At 40.3% G+C, this 20,511-nt stretch overlaps 1 protein-coding gene and 1 long non-coding RNA gene across 2 annotated transcripts; both read left to right on the top strand.

Annotated features, from left to right (window-relative positions):
• Positions 1-8,811: 8,811 nt before the first annotated feature.
• On the top strand, positions 8,812-9,924 carry LOC130139146 (uncharacterized). Its single transcript, XR_008817368.1, has 2 exons — positions 8,812-8,865; positions 9,542-9,924. It is a non-coding gene; the product is annotated as an uncharacterized LOC130139146 (long non-coding RNA).
• Positions 9,925-18,235: 8,311 nt separating this feature from the next.
• On the top strand, positions 18,236-19,000 carry LOC115678625 (probable F-box protein At5g04010). The gene has a single exon (XM_030602013.2). It carries the CDS (start codon positions 18,236-18,238, stop codon positions 18,998-19,000), a length of 765 nt encoding a protein of 254 aa, XP_030457873.2.
• Positions 19,001-20,511: the final 1,511 nt, after the last annotated feature.

Here is a 20,511-nt window from a genome sequence, read left to right as displayed (position 1 = left end):
GCAGGCTTGAGCGGACGTGATCGGGGGGCACGTGCGCGGGCAAGGGGGAAGAGAGAGAGAGAGAGGGGCGAAAAAATTTCAAACGTGCGCGAATGTTATTTTTCCGTCTCAAATTTGCGACGGATTTTGCGACGAAAAAAATTATCCGTTGCAAATTTGCGACGGATTGCAAAAATAAAGGACATTTTCTAATCCGTAGCAAATTTGCGACAGAATTATTATTCGTCGCAAAGTTGCGACGGAATTATTATCCCGTCGCAAATTTGCGACGGATTGCAAAAATAAAGGACATTTTCTAATCCGTCGCAAATTTGCGGCGGATTCCAAAAATAAAAGGCATTTTCGAATCCGTCGCAAATTACTCTAATTATTCTCTCTCGCTTTTTTTCTTCCTGCCTCCTAGTGTAGCACCAATTGACACGTCTCCATCACTCCAGGATTAAGATTGAAGGAGCAGCCATTGAGGCAAATCTTCACAGTTAACATATTCTCTTGAGCGTGAATCAAGCTAAAGAAAGTGAGAAAAACATCAAATCTTCATGATGCATAAATATGAAAAGTGAGATTTAATGTAGGTCGGATCGTTAATTACTTGAATTATCAATTAGCTAGGTAATATGTTGCTTTCCCAGATATTGCATATATCTGCTAGCTTCATCAACGGAGGTGGTCATGTTTATTCCTTTGCGAAACTTATGTGTGTCAACTGTTTGTACTCTTACATGTGTGAGCAATTTTTGAAAGAATGTTCTTGCAGCGAGAAATTTTTTCAGCGCCCTTGCAGTTCACCATGACTATTTATTTTACAATCTTACAATGAATTAACAATGCTTACATAAAAATGCAGAAGAGACAAGGTGCACCGGCTATAATTGATGGGGTGCTTGAGTACATTCCAGAGATCAAGAATGAAATCGAGGAGCTAACCCTCCAGAAGGAAAGCATGTTATCTGTGATGGATCAAAACAAGCAATTAGTTATCGACAATAGCTCTCACACATCATCGAAAAGTAATGAAGGTCGTCCGACTATTTCAGTGCATGAAATTGCCAAAGGTGAACTCGTCCTTCAGATTTGTATGAAGAGGGACCAAGGAAAGCTTTCCAATCTTCTATGGAATTTATAAGCTGAAGGCATTAGCATTTTGAATGCCTCCACCGTTGAAGTTCCGCATGATCGAGTCTGCTTCCATTTACACATCCAGGTATATGCTATCTGGATAATGTCTTTATCTATTCGCTTTTCTCTTTGAGGTTCAGTACGTTTTCTAGGGCTAATTTCTTTCACCACCATATGCGTAGTTTCTTTTAGCGGTTTAAAGTTTGAATTCAATAGCAAATTTGAGACGGAAAAATAATTCCATCGCAAATTTGCGACGGATTTTGCGACAGATTCCAAAAATAAAGGGAATTTTCTAATCCGTCGCAATTGCGACGGATTTATTTTTCCGTCGCAAATTTGCTTCGGATTTTACGACGGATTTAAAAAATAAATGGCATTTTCGAATCAGTCGCAAATTTGTGACGGATTCGAAAAATTGCCGCGAATTTCACTCCCGTCGCTAATTCTTCAATGAACAGTAGCGATGAAATTAGCGACGATCCAAATCTAATGGAAAATAGAATATCACAAATGTCATCGCACGAATAATATTTGACTTGTCGTCATTTAACGACAAATTTTCCGACGATCAACTACATTAATAAGAATAATCGACAACAACAATAATGATAATAACAATAACAATAATAACAAGAACAATAATAATTATTATGACAACCAAAATAACACATGTCGCAATAATAATTACACATCATTAGTGTTTTGTCACAAAAATTTTAATCTTCATGTTCGTCTTCGTCTTGATCTGCATCTTCGTCCTCGTCTTGATCTTGATCTTGATCTTCATCTTCTTCATGAGCATCATCTTCACCATCTGTCTCAAAATCAGATTCTGTACCATCTTCTACATTTAATTCGCAAATTTCAGTTGGATCCACATCTATCATTGCTCCACATGGATCTCGTAAAGTTGAAATGTTATATTCCTCAGTTTCAACCGTGTTACAAACTTCCTCTTGTTGATAGGCTCTATCCTTCCAGTGTTCCTCGATTTTTCTCCGTGCTTTGATTTTACATACAGTCCACCAATCAGCTTTGTCACGTTTCAAACTAGGATATGATACATAACATACTTGAATTGCGTGTTGTGCCAAGACAAATGGTTCATATTTCATATATCTTTTCTTGTGATTTATTTCAACCAAATTAAACTTCGTATGCACCTTCATTCCTTTGACGGGGTCGAACCACTTACACTTAAATAACACAACCTGCATCATTAATGGTCAAGGGTACTCTATCTCTATGATTTCATCCAACAAACCATAAAAATCATCTTTTGAACTGCCACCATTGGATGACCGAATAGACACACCACTATTCATTGTGGCTTTTCCCATTCCATATTCTTGAGTGTGAAAATTATATCCATTTATGAAATATGCTGGCCAACTTCGTACTCTTAACTGTGGACCCCATGACAGATGATATAGCAATCCTTGCTCTCCAAGTTCATCATGATTACTGTGAACCTAAGGTTACACACGCAAAATCAATAATATATATTTTAATTAATAATGTATAAAATATTAATAACTTGGTTTTGGTCCATAGGCAACTTACATATGTTTTGAACCATGCTGCAAATTGTTCATCGCACAAACAGTCAAACTCATTTGGTGGTAGTCCATACATTGAAGTTTGGAAAATCCTAGTAATAAATATCATTTATATATTAGCAAATATTTGACACACAATACATATATTTGCAAATTTACACTTACTCAAAGTATGGCTCGACTTCTGGGCAGTTCAGTAAAATATATGTATGGGCTACATGCCATTCTTCGCCTGTTAAATAACGAAACTTACATGCGCCGCTTGGTCGACCCGATAATTGAAAATAGAGAATGATTTGCAATTGGGATCAATGGGGCCCTCATCATTTCTGCCTTTGCTCTCCGCCTCTTGCCTTGCACGTGCGGCTCAAAATAGTATGATGCAAATATTGTCACTTCTTCCACAATATATGCATTACAAATTGAAGCTTCAACACATGCCTTATTCTTCACTTTTTTCTTCAAATGATATAAGAATCTAGTTGCAATAGAAAGAAGCTTATCGGAACATAATATATAATAAAGTAATTTGAACTTTATTTTAAAAAAAAATTTACCTCTCAAATGGATACATCCATCAAAATTGGACGGGACCTGCAACTTTGGCCTCATAAGGCAAGTGAACTAAGAGATGCTCCATCGAATCAAAAAACGATGGAGGAAATATCCTTTCTAAGTTGCAAAGAATAATTGGAATATCTCTCTCTAGTTTCTCCATGTGTAATGCTTTTAACACTGTCGAGCAAATATCATGCAGGAAATTATTTAACTCTGTAATGGCGCCCCATACAAAGTTCGGTAGAACTTTCTTGATAGCTATTGGAATTAGTCTTTCCATAAATATGTGACAATCATGACTCTTCAAACCTGTCAACTTGCATTCATTCAAATCAACATATCTCCCGAGGTTCGAAGCATATCCATCAGGAAACCGCACAGATTTCAACCATTGACAAACAACTCGTCTATGCTCCTTATCCAATGTATAAACTGCTTTTGATTTTGGTCCCCTGCTGCTTGCATCCACATCTAGTGTTGGCCGATCACAAATATCTCTCATATCTTTTCTTGCGTTCAAGTTGTCTTTTGTTTTTCTGGTAACATCCATCACAGTATTTATGACATTGTCGAAAACATTCTTTTCTATGTGCATGACGTCAAGATTATGATAAATAAGATGGGCCTTCCAATATGGTAGATCCCAAAATATACTGCGTTTAGTCCACTTATGTGTACTTCCGTACGCAATAGTCGTGTCGTGAGGGTTCTGAACAACAGTTGGAAAGTCTTGCACCCACTCCCAAATTTGATCGCCGGTCAACCTCAATGGTGGAGGTATTCTTTCAGTCCTATTCTTGATGAACTCTTTTTTATTCCTTTTGAATGTATGATTTATCGGTAAAAATTGCCTGTGACAGTCAAAATAGCTCGGCTTCTTTCCATGTTTTAATCTAAATGACTTTGATCTCTCCAAACATATCGGACATCCTAAGATCCCAGCTGTACTCCATCCAGATAACATTCCGTAAGCTGGAAAGTCATTTATCGTCCAAAGAAGAGCAACCTTCATTACAAATGTTTGATCGGTAGAAACATCATATGTAAGGACACCTTCATCCCATAGCCGTTATAACTCTTCAATCAATGGTTGCATATAAACATATATTAACTTTTTCGGATTTTGCGGGCCAGTCACGATCAATATCAAAAACATATAAGGTGTCTTCATGCACATACCAGGTGGAAGATTGTACGGCGTTAAGATAACTGGCCAACATGAATAACTTTTTCCTGATTTTCCAAATGGGGCAAATCCATCAGCACAGAGACCTAACATGATGTTTCGAGGCTCTATCGCAAACTCAAGGTATGTTCTATCAAAATGTTTCCATGCCTCTGCATCTGAAGGATGACACATTAGACCCTCTTCTGTTTCATGATTTGCATGCCAAGTCATGTGTTCAGCAGTGGCTTGAGACGCATAAAGCCTTTGCAATCTGGGGATTAAGGGCAGATAAAACATTTGCTTGCATGGTTTACGCTTCTGATTACGACCCTGCCTCCTGTTAATCTTGTACCTAGGTTGGCTACAGAATTTGCAAGATTCTGCATTTTCATCATCTCTCCAATATAACATATAGCCCCTACTACATATATTAATCCTTACAACCGGAAGACCTAAGTTATCCACTAGCTTTTTCATATCGTAAAAATCACTTGGCATGATGTTATCACGAGGCATTGTTTCCCGCATTACTTCAACAAAAGAGTTGAAGCAATCCTGACACATTATGCTCGCCTTGATATTTAACGCTTCTTTGTCCACGATAACTTAGTGTGGTTGTCACAACCTGCCCATAAAGGTTCATCTGCTGCTTTCAACACTTCCCAAAACTGATTAGATGGAAAAGTTCCATTACACACATTCTCATCAAAACCCGTTACTCCTTTCTCTTCCAATTGTGATGCATGACTAGTACCCACTTGTTTAAGTGTAGGAGTAAAACTAGTACTTGCATGATTCGATTCTGAAACAAAATTCTGACCAGCTGCATCAATCACCATCCTCTCGTATGTGTTCAATTGGTTATAATAGCTACATTCTTCCCTAACTAAAAATTGATCACTTCTTCCGTATCCTTCATCAGATATAAATGGTTCACCATGGAAAGTCCAATTATAATAGTTCGGAGTAAACCCAAATCTACAAAGATGTTCTCTAACTTTATCACACACATGAAATTTACCATTACTGCACTTTTTACACGGACACCTTAATTTATTTCCATCCATGAACTCATATTTACTACTAGCAAAGTCTAAAAATAGTTCCAACCCAGTACGAAACTCATCGGTCAATCCTCGACGTCCAGGTAAGTTCTTATTATACATCCAAGCCCTGTCTCTTTCCATTGTGTCTGTATAAAAATAAAAAAATCTCGTAAAATATTAAAAATATCATATATACTGTTCTTAATTAAAATCATAAAATTATGAAAATTAAAATTTTATTTTTGACGCAATAATTACTTTGAAATTGAAAAAAATACCATGTAAAGAAGACTTACCCAAATATTTGACTGAAATCTTTGTAGTAGAAAGTGGTCAATTTGATGAGAATTGCAACGTTCACTTGGATTGCGAGACCTTCAAATGGACACGTACCTAAACAAAAAAAATCACTTAAGATTCATTTTTTTATAATTTATAATTTTTTTCTTTTTTTTAAAATTTTTTTTCTTTTTTTTTCCCCTATATTTTTCTCCGGTCACTGGTCTGGCGATCGACTGAGGCCGGTGAGGCCGCTCAGGTGTGGCGGTCGACCTTGCCGTCGCCCAGATCTGGGCAAAGGCGAGGTCGACCGGGCGGCCACGGCGAGGCCGCTCGACCTCGCCCAGATCTGGAGGAGGCCGAGCGGCCTTGCCATGGCCGCCGGTCGACTCTGGGCGACGGTGAGGTCAACGGCCATGGGGGGAGGCCGAGTGGCCTCACCGTGGCCGCCGGTCGAGCCTCGCCGTCGCCCAGATCTGGGCGACGGCGAGGTCGATAGCCATACCTAAGCGAGGTCGACCGGCGGCCATGGGGCGAGGCCGGTCGGCCTCCCCCAGATCAGGTCAACGCCCATGGGGGGAGGTCGAGCGGCCTCGCCCCATGGCCGCCGAGGCCGCTCGGCCTTCCCCCATGGCCGGCGACCGGCGAAGAAGTTACGAAAAAAAAACAAAAAAAAAGTCAATAAAATAAAAAAATTTGAATCCAGCGATTAATAGTTTTGCGACGAACCGTATTCGTCACCAATTAGTCACGAAGTTAGCTACGATACTTACCGGTAGAAAAGCTTTACCGAGATTGATTTGTGCGCGCACGTATAGGTTTATTGAGAGAAACGAAAGAGGGAGAAAAGCGAGGGGGATATGAGGAATCAGTACAGAGAGAGAGAAATTGACGTGTGAGGTGGATATCACGAAAGTTATTTTCCATCATAAACTACAAATTAGCGATGAATTCGTTTTCGTCGCAAAATCCGTCGTAAATTAGCGACGAATTTTTTCTCCGTCGTAAATTTGCGACGGATTTATTTTTCGTCGCAAATTTGCGACGAATTTTTATTTCGTGGCAAATTCCGTCGCAAATTAGTGACGATTAATTTTCGTCGCTAATTTGCTATAGAAAATAAAATCCATCGCAAATTTCGTCGCAAATTTGCGACGAAAAATTCCCCTTTTGTAGTGTCGAAGACCGAATGAGAAGATATCTACATACCACTGATTAGCTGACATGGGATTTAACAATTAGATATACTAGAGGGACCCATGTTCAAGGCAGCAAAGAAGGATGTAGGGGGGGGAGGTGGTCTTGTAGCTGGAAAGTTTCAATTCGAAGATGAATGACAAAATGCTTGCTAGGAGTTGAGTAGCGAGATAAGATATAAGAGATTGATTCTTCATTATATGTTTACCCGTGCATTGTTCACTTGTTATATAACTTCTGTTGTTCTTGCGGAGATTTTTTTTTTTTTAAAACAGGAAAAGTTCTAGTTATTATCCATGACTATTCTTTTTCTTATAAGGCTTGCGAAAATGTTCTATTATCGTGTTGTTTGATTGACTATTCAAGTGATCTCGGCTAATTTATTCTCGTGTTGTTTGCTTGACGTATTAAGAATTCAAGATAACATGTCAGTGGAGGTTGAGGGATGTGAGGATATGACTCCGATCACAGAATTGGAATTATCGGGCAATGAAAATGAAGAAGAGCCATCCCCTGGCACGAGTGCGACAAACAAGGTACTTGGTTCTCATCTTCCTCCTCGTGATAAAAAAATATACATCTGAATGTTGGAATCATTATGCAAGAATCAAATATGGGGATGGAAAAACATATGAGGTGAAATGCATTTATTGTGGGTCTGTGTTTAAGTATCGTGTTGCTAACGGTACTTCCGCAATGAGGAAGCACTTGACAACATGCAAGAAGTTTCCTCGCAATGTAGATAAGAGGCAGAAATTTTTTGCACCACATAATGTAGACGTGGCTGGCAAGGCAAGGGGAAATTCTAGTACCGGTAGTGTCTTATCGACATGGTCGTTTAATCAAGAACGTTGTGGACAAATGCTTGCTCGGTTCATCATAGTTGATGAACTATCTTTTTCCTTGGTTGAGCATGTTGGATTTCGTGAGTTTGTCACCGAGTTACAACCTCTCTTCAAACATTTATCAAGTTTTACGGTGGCTAAAGATTGTATGAAGCTGTATTTTTGTGAAAGAACTTGTTTGAAGACTTACTTTGGTAAGATTAATTATAGGATCGCACTCATGACTGATACATGGACTTCCATTCAAAATCTGAATTATTTGTGTCTCACTGCACATTTTATTGATGAAAATTGGAAGTTGCATAAAAGAATCATCAATTTTGTGGTGATGCATAGTCACAAGGGTAGAGAGATTGGAAAAATGATGGAGAAATGCATCAACGAGTGGGGAATAGAAAAAAATGTGTCCACAATCACTGTGGATAATGCTAGTTCGAATCACGTTGCAATTGGTTATTTGAAGGAAAGACTTTCAAGAGAAAGGTTGTTGATCTTAGATGGTAGTGTTTTACACATGAGGTGCACCGCTCATATATTAAATTTGATTGTGAGAGATGGCTTGACTACGGTACGGGAATCTATTGCACGTATCCGAAATGTGGTTAGGTATGTGTGGAGTTCTCCCATGAGAGCCAACATATTTAAATCTTGCATTGATGGTGAAAAAATTACTTACAAGGGTTCAGTTATTCTTGACGTCACCACGAGATGGAACTCCACTTACCTCATGTTAGACACTGCCATAAAGTTAGAAAAACTTTTGAAATGATGGAAGAAGACGATCCATCTTTTGCCGGTGAGCTTAACCATGATCTTCCTAAAGATGATGATTGGAAAAATGCCATTATTCTTTCGGAATTTCTAAAACTATTCTATGATACCACCAATTGGATGTCGGGGAGTTCATATGTTACTTATGATTATTTTGAAGGGATAGCTCTTTTGTCTAAATATTTGAAAGATGCGGCGGATGCTTCGAATCCTAAGCTTCAAGTTATGGGTATGAAAATGAAAGAGAAATTTGATAAATACTATGGGTATATGTTGTGAAGAGCTGTAGTTTATATATATTCAGAAGTTGAACATTCTATGTGTTATTGTGTGAGTGTGTTTGAGTTAGGGTTAGCTGTTTAATGCACTCCCAATTCCATGTCTCCACATGTCGGTGCATGAGTTCCAGTGTTCATCCCAGCTCACTTCTTTTCTTTCTTTTCCTTTTCTCTTCCAAAACTTGGGCACTTTTGCACCTTATGTGAATGTGCACATTGACCGTGCTAGTGTGTTGCATTCTTATGGATGACTAAAGTCTAGGCAAGTAGAAATTAGTGATCTTACTTTTGAAAGTAACATGATTTGGAAATTAATGTACTATTAATAGTTTAAATGGAGTTATATGGATTTCTTAGTGGATTTAACTCATCTAGTTTCATATGACTAGTTTTATATGATCTGTGAAACAAGCACCAATAGCAATGTTTTGCTATTGGACATTAGTGCCCTTTATGAATCAGGGAAGGAGGCAACAACCATCCCTTGCCACCCCTCTATTTTTCTCTGTTAACAAACAAACTTTTCCCTTGCATTTACGAGCTGTATCCTGAAATGTATGAACTCATGCAATTATTGAGGTTAGATAGAGTAAAACACAGTTTCTAGTGACAATTGTGTGCAATGAGATGTTGGAGTTGTGTTATGATGTGGAAATGTAGTAATTCAACTCAAAGTTAGTTGATTTCTATAGTTAATTGGTATGATACTTTGATTTAGGTTCTTTCATTCGGATATGATAATATCTTACTGCATAAAGACCACTAGTAAAAGTTCAAGTGCTCTTGGCTAATATGTTCTCATGTTGTTTGCTTGGCAAGAAAAGAGCAACTCCAATGGGTACCATGCATTTGCTCCTCGGGGAACAACAGTTAAGTCTAATGACTGAAACTTAGCTCTTTTAGTACGAATGTCTTCGTTTCAAATGTTTAAATTGATAGAAGTAGGATTTAGAGGAGTTGGTGATGTCCTCTTGCACGGCAGCAGCATCCATTTCATTTTGTAATGTCCTCTGACAAGTCTAGTGACTGAAACTTGGTGACAAGTCTAGTGACTTTTGATCTGTTTCCTCTCTTTTATCTAATGAAATTCCTTGCCAAATAGCAGCCAATTCTGTTTCCTTTGTTGATAATTTTGTTTGTTTTGTATTCTCTCTTATTCGGTATTATTGCATTCATTTTTCGTTTTGTTTAACTAAAAATGAAATTAAAAAAAAAGGAACCTGTTGGACCCTGGAACCGACCCTGGAACCTGTGACAGGGTAGGTTCTAGGTTTCAGGTTTCGACGGGTAGGTTCTAGGTTCCAAAAAATGAGGAACATGTACCCGAGGGTAGGTTCCAGGTTCCGGGTGGAACCTGTAAGGAACCTAGAACCACTCACCCCTATGTGTGAGTGTTGTCATGTGATTAGACTTTTGCCACGACCTATTCACCAGAGAGCAATTTCCCTTGTATGAATATGTGTGAAAGACTTTAGGAAAAGAAAAATGTTCTACCGTCTAGAAATGGGTCTCTACAAGATTGAACGGACATGAAAGTCCTATAATTTACACACGATATGAAATGGTTTGCCCGACATGGCTTGTGTAGCCTAAGTTGACCATCATCATGGTGTATTTATCCTCGTTAATGTAGAGGGCGCTCGTGATGGGTGGGTTGAGTGGTGTGGCAAAGAGATATTAATGATTCCATTCCCCATGAGTTGATGGTGATGATCCCTCATTAATCGAAATGCTTTGTGGGTTGAGATAAGTCCTGGCTAGTGATGAGCAGGAGTTAGAAACTTACCTGTATATATCGGTGAGCTACTATTCCGGTGCATCATAAAATAATATGATATGTGCTTGCATTTGAGTGAATAATCTTATGTGTCACTATTAAGTGGTTTACATCAGCATATCATAATAGGAAATACAGTGCATTTACTCCTTCATTCGTCATACATAATTAAATTGTACTTTTCTTGAACTCACTCTCATTCGTTGGTACTAAGTTGAGTGATAAGAGAATCTTTTACCTTAGAGATTTCATTTTCTAAGATTTAACTTACCCCTTATTTTTACACATCTCTAGGATGGTTCTCCCAATGCCACTGCTTTTTAGAGTTCTTGTGTACTTCGATTGCGAATATCAAGATGTATATATACCCGATTCAGCAGTGTTTTATATTGAGTATAGTTCTATTGTATCGATGACATGGGGTTGCAAGAGTAGATCCCATATCAATTAGCTTGGTACTTTAATATCGACGGAGAGTTGGCAGAACCCCTGAGGGGCTTCCATGGTCCCCCTAGCTTCGATGGCGATGGTGATGTGTCGATGGATCCATAGTCTATTCACTCGACATTATATAGGCAAGTTCTAGTACAAGAGCAGGGGTATAGTGACGACAATAGACCCAACCTTCATACGAGATTAATGCATTGTAATTATTTCCTTTGATGCTTGTATTAATACTTGGAAGAGAGAAGTTAAAGGAACGATGGATAGGTTAATTATTTATACTTGTCAAATTTCCATTCTCATATGATGTGATTACTCTATGGTGCTTTCACGTGCTAAAAAGAATATACAATTTAGCGAAAGATCTCGGGTCATGTGTGATGCTTTGGGGCGTCACAAAGCTCGAGATCTCGGTACCCATGTTTAGGTCCCCGACGGCCGTGCCCTCGTACTCGGCTCTCACACCCAAGTCACTAGTGCCCGTGACCCCAGTCCGACACTTTGGCCTAGGTCCATCGAAGCCAAGCCTAGGTCCAAAGAGGTCAAGCTTAGGACCTTGTGTCCGTGATGGGTCCCCCATGGCCATGTCCGAGTACCCAGCTCCTCCACCCAACTAACTGACGCTCGAACCCGAGCCTATTGAGGCTAGGCTTGGATCCACGAAGACCGGACCTGAGACCCCATGCCCGTGACTGCGTCTCCAGCGCTTGGGCATGTAAACCCTGACGCTCGTGCCCAGGCACCCAACTTCCAAGCTCAAGTCACTAGTACCCTAGCGTAAAGTTCATCAAGGGCGGGTCTGGGTTCCCGGTGTTCGTATTCGGGTTCCTAATGGTTGGGCCCAAGAAACCCCGAATCCTACGATCGGGACCTGAGCGACTGGGTATCCTTTATATCTTACGAATAGTACATGTCTTTTTAAGAAAATAAAAACAAGTTTTCTTTTTCAGACAACGGAATAATTTCTAGTTCATTTTCAAATTCCAGCCATATACCAGAAAATTTTACCATTTTCCTGAAAAATGACTTCTTCAAAACATTTTCTAGAAATGTCAAATTTTCTACAAAACTAGCTAAGTGTTAAGTTATTCGGCTTAATAATTTCCCTGCATACGTTTGATCGAAAAGACTAAAATCAATACAAGAAAATCACAAATAATGCCTTTTGTCCCGTTATCCTATCAAATATCTAACATGTGAAATTGTAGACTTTTTCGACCAAAACAAAATTTAGACTTTCACCAGCCTGCCTGAAACACAAATCTCTATGATGGGCAGTTGTCGAATTGGAACCCAAATCAATTTGACCACAAACATTTCCCATGAAAAGGCAGATCCTCCCCCGTGGACTAATCGAACGGCCAAAAATGTGGCACGACAAGTGGGACCACCAAATTTAAAAATTCATGAAAAATGTCAATTCTCTCTCTCTCTCTCTTTCTCCACTCCACACAAAGTTACAAAACGCAGCACACGTAGGACACCACGAGAGCGACAAAGCTGTCGTAGCCCTCCAAGTCATTCGCCATTGTCTCCGCCTCTATAAAACCACTCGCCCCCACCAATGCAAAAACCGCGGCGGCGGCGACCACCACCACCACCAACGACAAGAAGGTCGGATACCTCCGACGGTTCGAGAAAACTCCAAACCTCGCGTTCTTTATATTCAGTTCCAGCGTCCGATCGAGAATCCATTCGAAGTCCTCTGATTTCTTGCATGGCCGGTCTCCAGTACTACTTCTTCCCCACCGACTACTTCTACCCTCGGGCCCCGTCGCCGTCCCCCGCCGATGGTGGCACCGCCCCGGCCGTCCTTCCCGTGCAGGCCCTGAAAGGGTCGGACAGCGGAGACGGTTCCGTCGGTCAGAAGGGTCCTCCTCGACAGCCCTCCTCTGCTCCTGCTTCCGCCAAGTCGTCGTCGTCGCTGGCGCTCTCTCGGTCAACCATCGAGAGAGAGCTCCGTCGCGGCCGGCCCATCATCGTCTCGGACACTCCGAAGCAAGCCTGACGCGGTACGATGCGAACTGTGACTACCCCCATAAGAGGCTTTATAAATAAGCGCTTCTTTTGTAGTATATTCTGATTGATTTCGCTTTTGAGATTTTGTCGGAAGTTGGTTTGTGCTTTGCTCACAGAGACTTCAAACAAATATTGGGTTGTGCCTACTTTTCTTGAACGTGTTTGACGTTGCTAGTGGATGAGAGGCTATTTCTCGTGGCCTTCTCGAAAGTATTTTCTTTCATTCTTTTCCTGTATAGCTTCAAGGGTTTCCTCCAACGAGGGTGATTGTTGAATGACTATGATCAATCACATGCACACCTTATCACGCCCGTTGACAGTGTGAAGAGACATCAAGATTTTAATTGTCGAAAAATTCATATGCAAACCTTATAGATAAAACCTCCTACGCCAACGAGAACTCTATTGACTTTATAGACAATATTCGTGCATATTTTTTTCCGTAACTTATGAAATTCATAGGGAACGACTATGTTAACCGTTGATACTGACCTTAACAACTTTCTTCGAAAAATACTCACTGGCCATCTTTGGCGGAAAGCACGTAGGCTAAGACCGACAACATCATCAAGCCGTTGCTATTGGAGAAAGGGCCCAGGCGACACGCGTCGCCTAGTGAGTGACTCGAATTTTGCCAGCGTGGAATCACAGTTCTATGCAATATTTTTTCTCAGGCTTTTTGCCTTTTAGGGAAGGGTTTTACGGTCACCAGTTCTCCTTTAATAGTTGCGAGAGTTCAATTCTCGCTATCGACAATTCCTTGTCACATATCTAGAAACAAAACATAGGGAAAAATTATAAAAAGGTCTATATAAGACCAATTGGAAGATTACTGCATGATCTTCAGATTATATAGATCAAACCCATCTTGGCTGGTGATCATGTGGACTCCACGATAGGACTCACATAATTAACGATTGATATTAGTTCACTTAATCCGTAGACCATAAGATAATTTATCGACAATTTTACCTATGAACAAATATGCAAGCAATGGTTCTAAACGAGGTAAATCGTGTCCGTCAAAGAATTTAAACATCTTACGGTGGACATATGTTTGTCATATCTATAGAAGAATCTAACATATCACGGCCAACATGACTTAGTAACACGAGAGGGAATATTCCAAGTCCAATAATAGAGTAATTCTTCTATGCTAGAGGTCTAAGTGGGATTGGATAGGATAGATGTTGGTCCGGCAATTACAAAGGGGTTGTAATCTCTGGACTGATATTCACATTGTTGTGAAATAATGTAGAACCTAATCAGATTTTGCAATTCAATAAACGTGAGAGAATGATATCATCATAATAAATAAACAAGGAATGATAAAGCAAGCAAGATATATACGTGTTTCGGTCTAAATAGCATCATCTACTTCTCGAGGAGAGCTAGTGGCAAATAATCTACTAAACAATCGGAGAATTACAAAGTTACATTCACATGCTCAAATATTTTCCAGTCCTAAATTACGTCCAAACTCATAGTGTTTAGCCTCGCGGATAATTACCTCACGACTTTAAAATACTCACGTCTCCATGAAAAAAATAACACAATTTGAATATAGAACTCACAGAGCAAATCATCCCGTTTTCGGAGCTCTCTACACGGCTAATAAGAGAACCCTTAGGTTTTATTTATTTCACGGAAAATTAATGATTTAGAAGATATTTTCCTAAAAATGGTCGCTTGTTTCACTTGAAATAATTAGTCAATAAAATTTTTTTCATCATCAATAAACATTTTTATGAACAATAAATATTCTTTTGTTCATTTATTTTTACAAGCGATCATTTTTAAGAAAATATTTTATGAATAATTTATTTTTCGCGAGATAAATCAAGGAACTCCACCAGCCGTTTGTTTCTATAGAGCTCTTTCTTGCGGCCTGAATTGAGCTCTCTTCTTATCCTGCGGCCAAAAAGATTCATTAAAAGACCAGAGGAATGACTCTGAATCTTTCACGCGAATGTGGCCTTCAAAAAAAGGAATTTTATCCGAATCGGGAAGTGGGGGATTTTTTTCCTCGCATGGTAGCTCAATAATTCTGACCAACAACAATTTCTTCCAGTAAATCCTTCTTATATTACGGATTGGGTCAGCTTTCATACACGGTTAAAACTTGAGATATAATTTAAAAATTCTTAACCTTGGCTAGACGTGTAGTGCTCATCAAATATGCCGGCTCTCCCAACACCCCAATGAGTGCTCATTCTTACAAATGCCAATTGAACTCGAGGAAAGCTTAAGTTTTACCAAAGAAACATGCTTAATCATCATGTGTGTCGAGTTCTCTAGATACATGATCTTCTTCACAACAACCTTGCTCCTTCGCCACAACATCTCGAATTAATGGTACTTGATGTCAATATGCTTCGTTCGCTCGTGATAATTTAGATTATAAGTCAGTTATATTGCACCTTAGTTGTTACAGTATATAGCGACACATCTCCAACCCAATCCGAAAGCATATCCCTTAGCCATATCACCTCCTTCGCTATAAAGGTTAGTGTCATTTACTCTGCCTTAGTCGAAGACAAGGCAACATTGCCCTGTAAAGACGCTTTTCAATTGATTGCACCACCTACCAGTGTGAGCCGTACCCCGTTAAAGACCTGCACTCATCCAAGTCAACAGCATAATGAGAATCTACATAACTTGTGGTCTTTCTTCCATTGCTGTCACTCCAATACACTATATCAATGTTTGTTGTCCCCTTCAAATATTTAAGGATCCACTTTAGAGCCTCCCCATAAACTTTTTCAGGACATTTTACGTACGACTAACGATGTTCATAGCTTATGAAATGCCACGCCTAGTGCATACCATACATACATAATATTACCCATTGCACTAGAATAATGAACATGGGACATATGTTCATCCTTACTTTTAGTCTGCAGTGATAATTTATCAGAAATTTTAAAGTGCTTAGTTAAAGGTGTTCTCAGAGATTTCGCTAATTGTATGTTACACTGTGCCACAATCTCATTAATATATTTCTTTTGAGTCAAACGCAAAAATCCAACAACCCTACCACGCAAAATCTCCACACCCATATTTTCTTTGCAACACCTAAATCTTTCATCTTAATCTCAGCACTCAATTGCCGCTTTAGCATATCAATATTAGACATATTTTACGCAAAACATGCCATAAAGTAAACACAGCTATTCAACTGATTTTTTGAATAATCTTGACTAGCCACAAAGCATCAAGATGCTTATACCACTACCTAAGAAACTCTTTCAACCTATACAAAGATTTCTTTAATAAGCAAATATGGTATTCCTTACCTGGAATAATGTTAGTGGTCTGCCCTAGGAATCAATCAAGGTTAATACTCTAATATTAGTTGTGGATTAGGTTGTGTCGGAAAATCGACCTTCACTATACTTAGGTAGTCATAATGTCTTGCTAGAGACCGCTTATGACTTGTGGGCCAAAAAGAGTTTTGAGCACACTGCTAATGTTTAGTGAACCTACAGGGTCGCACACAAAAGCGAACTGAGTTAATATTTTCTGTGCGCCGGGATCTACTTAAAATAAGAAGTAGATTTTAATTTATTCTCCTATTCAACTTATCTACGCAGTCGTGCGCGTTATGAGATAACGATTAAATGTACGATTGAAAGTGGACGGTTTGGCGGGCCCAAATCGCCTGGCCCACTTCTTTTAATTCCGCTGGATAATGAGGCTGTTTAAATAGATAGAGAATCATTCTCTATCTAGGGTTTTTCGACAGAGTATCGAAAATCAAAAGGCGTTCAAGAAAAAGGAACTTCAAGATCTTTCGCTAGCACGTGGATTGTTGGAGAATTCCGTTCGTGTGTGTGGATACCGGTAGAAGCGCAACACTTGGGGCGCTAATCCAGACACAATCGGTTGCCTATTTATCTTCGATCTGCAAAAGGTATGTTTCGAAATTCCTTTTCGATTTCAATATACACATGGATCCTGTCTAGGGTTCTATATTCCACTGCGTTGTTTTTCGTTGATGAACCCTTCAAATAACATATCTCTATGGCTACCTCATGTAAATTCATTCCTCAAACTGATCATAAAGAAATACTGTTTTCACAATTTAATTGTTCTAGCTCAAGATCTTGTATACCAACTAAGGCAAGTAATACTCGAATAAAAGTATAGAGAAGACCTCATTATAGTCAATTCCTTTACATTCAGTATATCCTTTCGCAACAAGTCTCACCTTATAATTTTCTGATTTGATACCGGGAATGCCCTCCTTCTGTTTGTAGATCCATTTGCATCCAACAATCTTTTAGCTCTTGAGTATCTTGACCAACTCCCATGTCTGATTCCGTCGAGAGTAATTCCATCTCTTTACTCATAGAAGTTAACCACGGCACCAACTCAACATTAGCCATCACCTTAGAGTAAAAAAAAGGCTCATTTAGCTTCACCTTACCACTTATAGTCAATGCATAAGCAATATTTGTATAATTGCAACGTACCGGTAGTTTGATTATGTTTGAGTTGTGCCGAATGAGTGGTGTGATATTTGCTTATCAAAATGAAATAGTATGTTTGGATTGTGAATAGTTGAAGTTGTGAGGAGATAAAAGACAGTTTGGAAGCTGAGAAAATAATAAGAAGAGCTCTAAAACTGCATGGATGAACGATCTGGCCAGTGCTTGGGCGGCTTGAGATTGAGAATGCGATTTATTATGTCGAAAGCAATCGCACAACTTACTAGCTCGACATAAGTCTGACCTAAGCAGCACCTCCATCTACCCTTGGAGTGTATAGCCAGACGGCTCTTCCATCTAGTTGCTGAGTCGGCCTTGCATTGGATTCATATCCCCATCCCAAATGGACAAAGCATTAAATTAGTGGAATTCCAATCGATTGCTGAACGTGCAATTCGAAGAAAATGTGGTTTTGGCGTAGACATCGCTTTTTGTCAAATGAGTGAATCACCAAAGTCTTTATAGAAGACCTACTATGCTTACGTGGTTCTTCCCCTCCATGCAAAACCTAGGTGGCTTCTTCCCTTCCATGCAAGACCCCACCGTCTTCCACGTGCCATGACTTCAAAAACCTCCCAGCCCAAACTCTCCTCCCTGTGGAACAACCCCATATAACTGCCCTCACTCTCACATCAAACAAAAACCTCAAGAAAACGCAAAAAACACTCGTGAAGCCAAAGCCATGTCGGCCACTCCTCCGCCCCAGAACCACTCTCCGCCGCCATGGGAAGTCGTCCTCCTCGTCTCTCACCACCTCGACCCCAAAACCCTGGCCGTCGCCTCCTGCGTCTGCAAGTCGTGGTGCGCTTCCATGTCCTCGGACAACCTCTGGAAGCCCGCGTGCGCCTCCCACTTCCCTTCTCTCTCCGCCCTCCAGTCCACCGACCCGGCCGTCCCCTACTGCCGCATCTACGCCCTCGGCTTTGCCGCCTCCAGGTGCCGTACACACTCCCCTGCGAAGCCCCGCCTGTCCCTCAACGACCTTGTGTTCATCGTCGACGTGCAGTCCGAGGACCTCCGCATCACCACTGTGTCGAAGCCGGGGGACGAGATTGCACCCGATCCGAACGGGCTGTTCCGGTTCGAGCTCGGCGCCGGTGAGGAGTGCCTGTCGGCGATGGAGATCATGGACCACGTGAGGATCACGTGGATCGTGGCGTTGAGAAGGTGGAAGGCGGTGTTTACCATGATGAAGTACGATGGGAAGGCGAGCTTCATTCCTGGGGCCGAGGGGTGGTTCTCGCAGGAGCTGCCGTCGCCGGGGTGCTGCTCAAATGCTGCCACCAGTGGGCTCGTGGCGGACTTGAAGTTAGGGTTTTGTAGCAGGAGGGCGACTGGGGGGAGAATCAAGGTCGAGAGCGTGAGCGTGGGGATTCTGAGTATGGCGAGATGGAGGTGCGCGAGCATGGATGGCGGTTTGAGGTACTTGCAGAATTTTCTAGCTTGATGTAGGAATGTGATGTAGGAAAGTTATATGTCGGTTGATAATATGGAAAGGGAGGATTTTTTGTTGTTGTTGTTGTTGTTATTCTGAGTAAGAGTGTAAAAAATCTATTTATTCTTAGGCAAAATAGATTTTGAGTCATCTGATCTGAGATACAGGTTGAATGTAAGCATCTATATGCAATTCCGACTTTTCTCTTGAAAAAGAGGCTGTATTTTTCTATCCTGTTATAATGCCCATCTTGATTATCTACCGACCAAAAGAATAGATAGAGGAAGAAATTGATATTTTAGTCCTGAGCTTTCAATTGATATAACGTTGTTCTAAACCTTTTGCGTGAAAATTTAATTCTGATCAAACTGTTGACTGAAATTACTGACGTAGTAGTACAATATTTGCTGGCAAATGACCCCGTTTGGTTTTATATTTTGAGTTTTTTGAATTTTTCTCTTCTTTCCTCTATTTCTTTTGCCGAGGCCCTTTGCCGACGGCCTCCACCCTTTGCCACCGAAAGGTCAGCAAGAATGAGATGGTCGTGGACAAGCAATTGTCACGGTCGGCTTCAATCTTAGGACTTTACTAGCATAATAGTTTTTGGTCACTATGATACTAACAGCATGTTGTGAGCTACAAATTTTTGAAAGAGTGGACGCTACAATAATTTATAATTATTTGTTATTTATCTTTTTCTACAACATATTGTTATTTTTACGTAGATTTTTTTTTTATCAATCATATTCTAACTCTCAACTCACTCTTAGAGTTTTGCCTTGCCTCTTTGCAAAGCATGGGAGTCCAAACCCATATCTGAAACTAAACATCCTCACCTCCCCCTTCGCAAGTAGAAAAAGTGGCCACTGGGGTTTGCCCTAGTGGTTATTTTAACGTAGATTAAAGACTGTTACCAAATCAATATCTTATGTCTCTCGAGAAGATTGCGTCCGTCCAACCGAATCTGAAGCATCTTTCGCCAAAAATCTTTGTGTACTCCTCGATCATAAATTTTGACAATTAGAGGACAAGGTCAAGCCGCCATGGAGTTCAACTTTGGTCGACCATGGGGGGCTCGACGACCTCAAATCTAAGGTTGTGACAACCGTCTGGTGACTACAAGCCTTGCTTGATGTTCAGGAGCGAGAACTTGCTGTGATCGCTTCCATCCACTTCGTCCATTCCGAACACCGTCATGCTGTTGAAATGGCCTCGATGGCAAGAGTGGTTGAGCTGTAGACAGCGGCTAGGGAGCCTTAGTCGAGGATCGAGAGTGGGTGGTTATGAGGGAATAGGAGGTTCGGGAGCCCGTGCTTCAGTTACACAAAGCGAGTTCTGTAGATTGAGCTAGATTTGCATTATAATTAGAGAACTAATAATGATACAAATGGTCCATGAACTTTGGTTTAATATGCATGTGGTCCATGAACTTTTAATTTGTTCAATGTAACCTCTGAACTTTAGCCAATATGTAATGTTGTTCTTGAACTTTTAATTTATTCAATGTGGTTATTGAACTTTTG

The sequence above is a fragment of the Syzygium oleosum genome, unplaced genomic scaffold, assembly GCF_021117445.2.
Source record: "Syzygium oleosum isolate NSW1041296 unplaced genomic scaffold, Sole_v2.1 Sole_v2.10, whole genome shotgun sequence".
NCBI lineage: Eukaryota > Viridiplantae > Streptophyta > Magnoliopsida > Myrtales > Myrtaceae > Syzygium > Syzygium oleosum.
The sequence above is the reverse complement of the archived record's forward strand: the minus strand, read 5'-3'. Positions and strand labels throughout refer to the sequence as shown.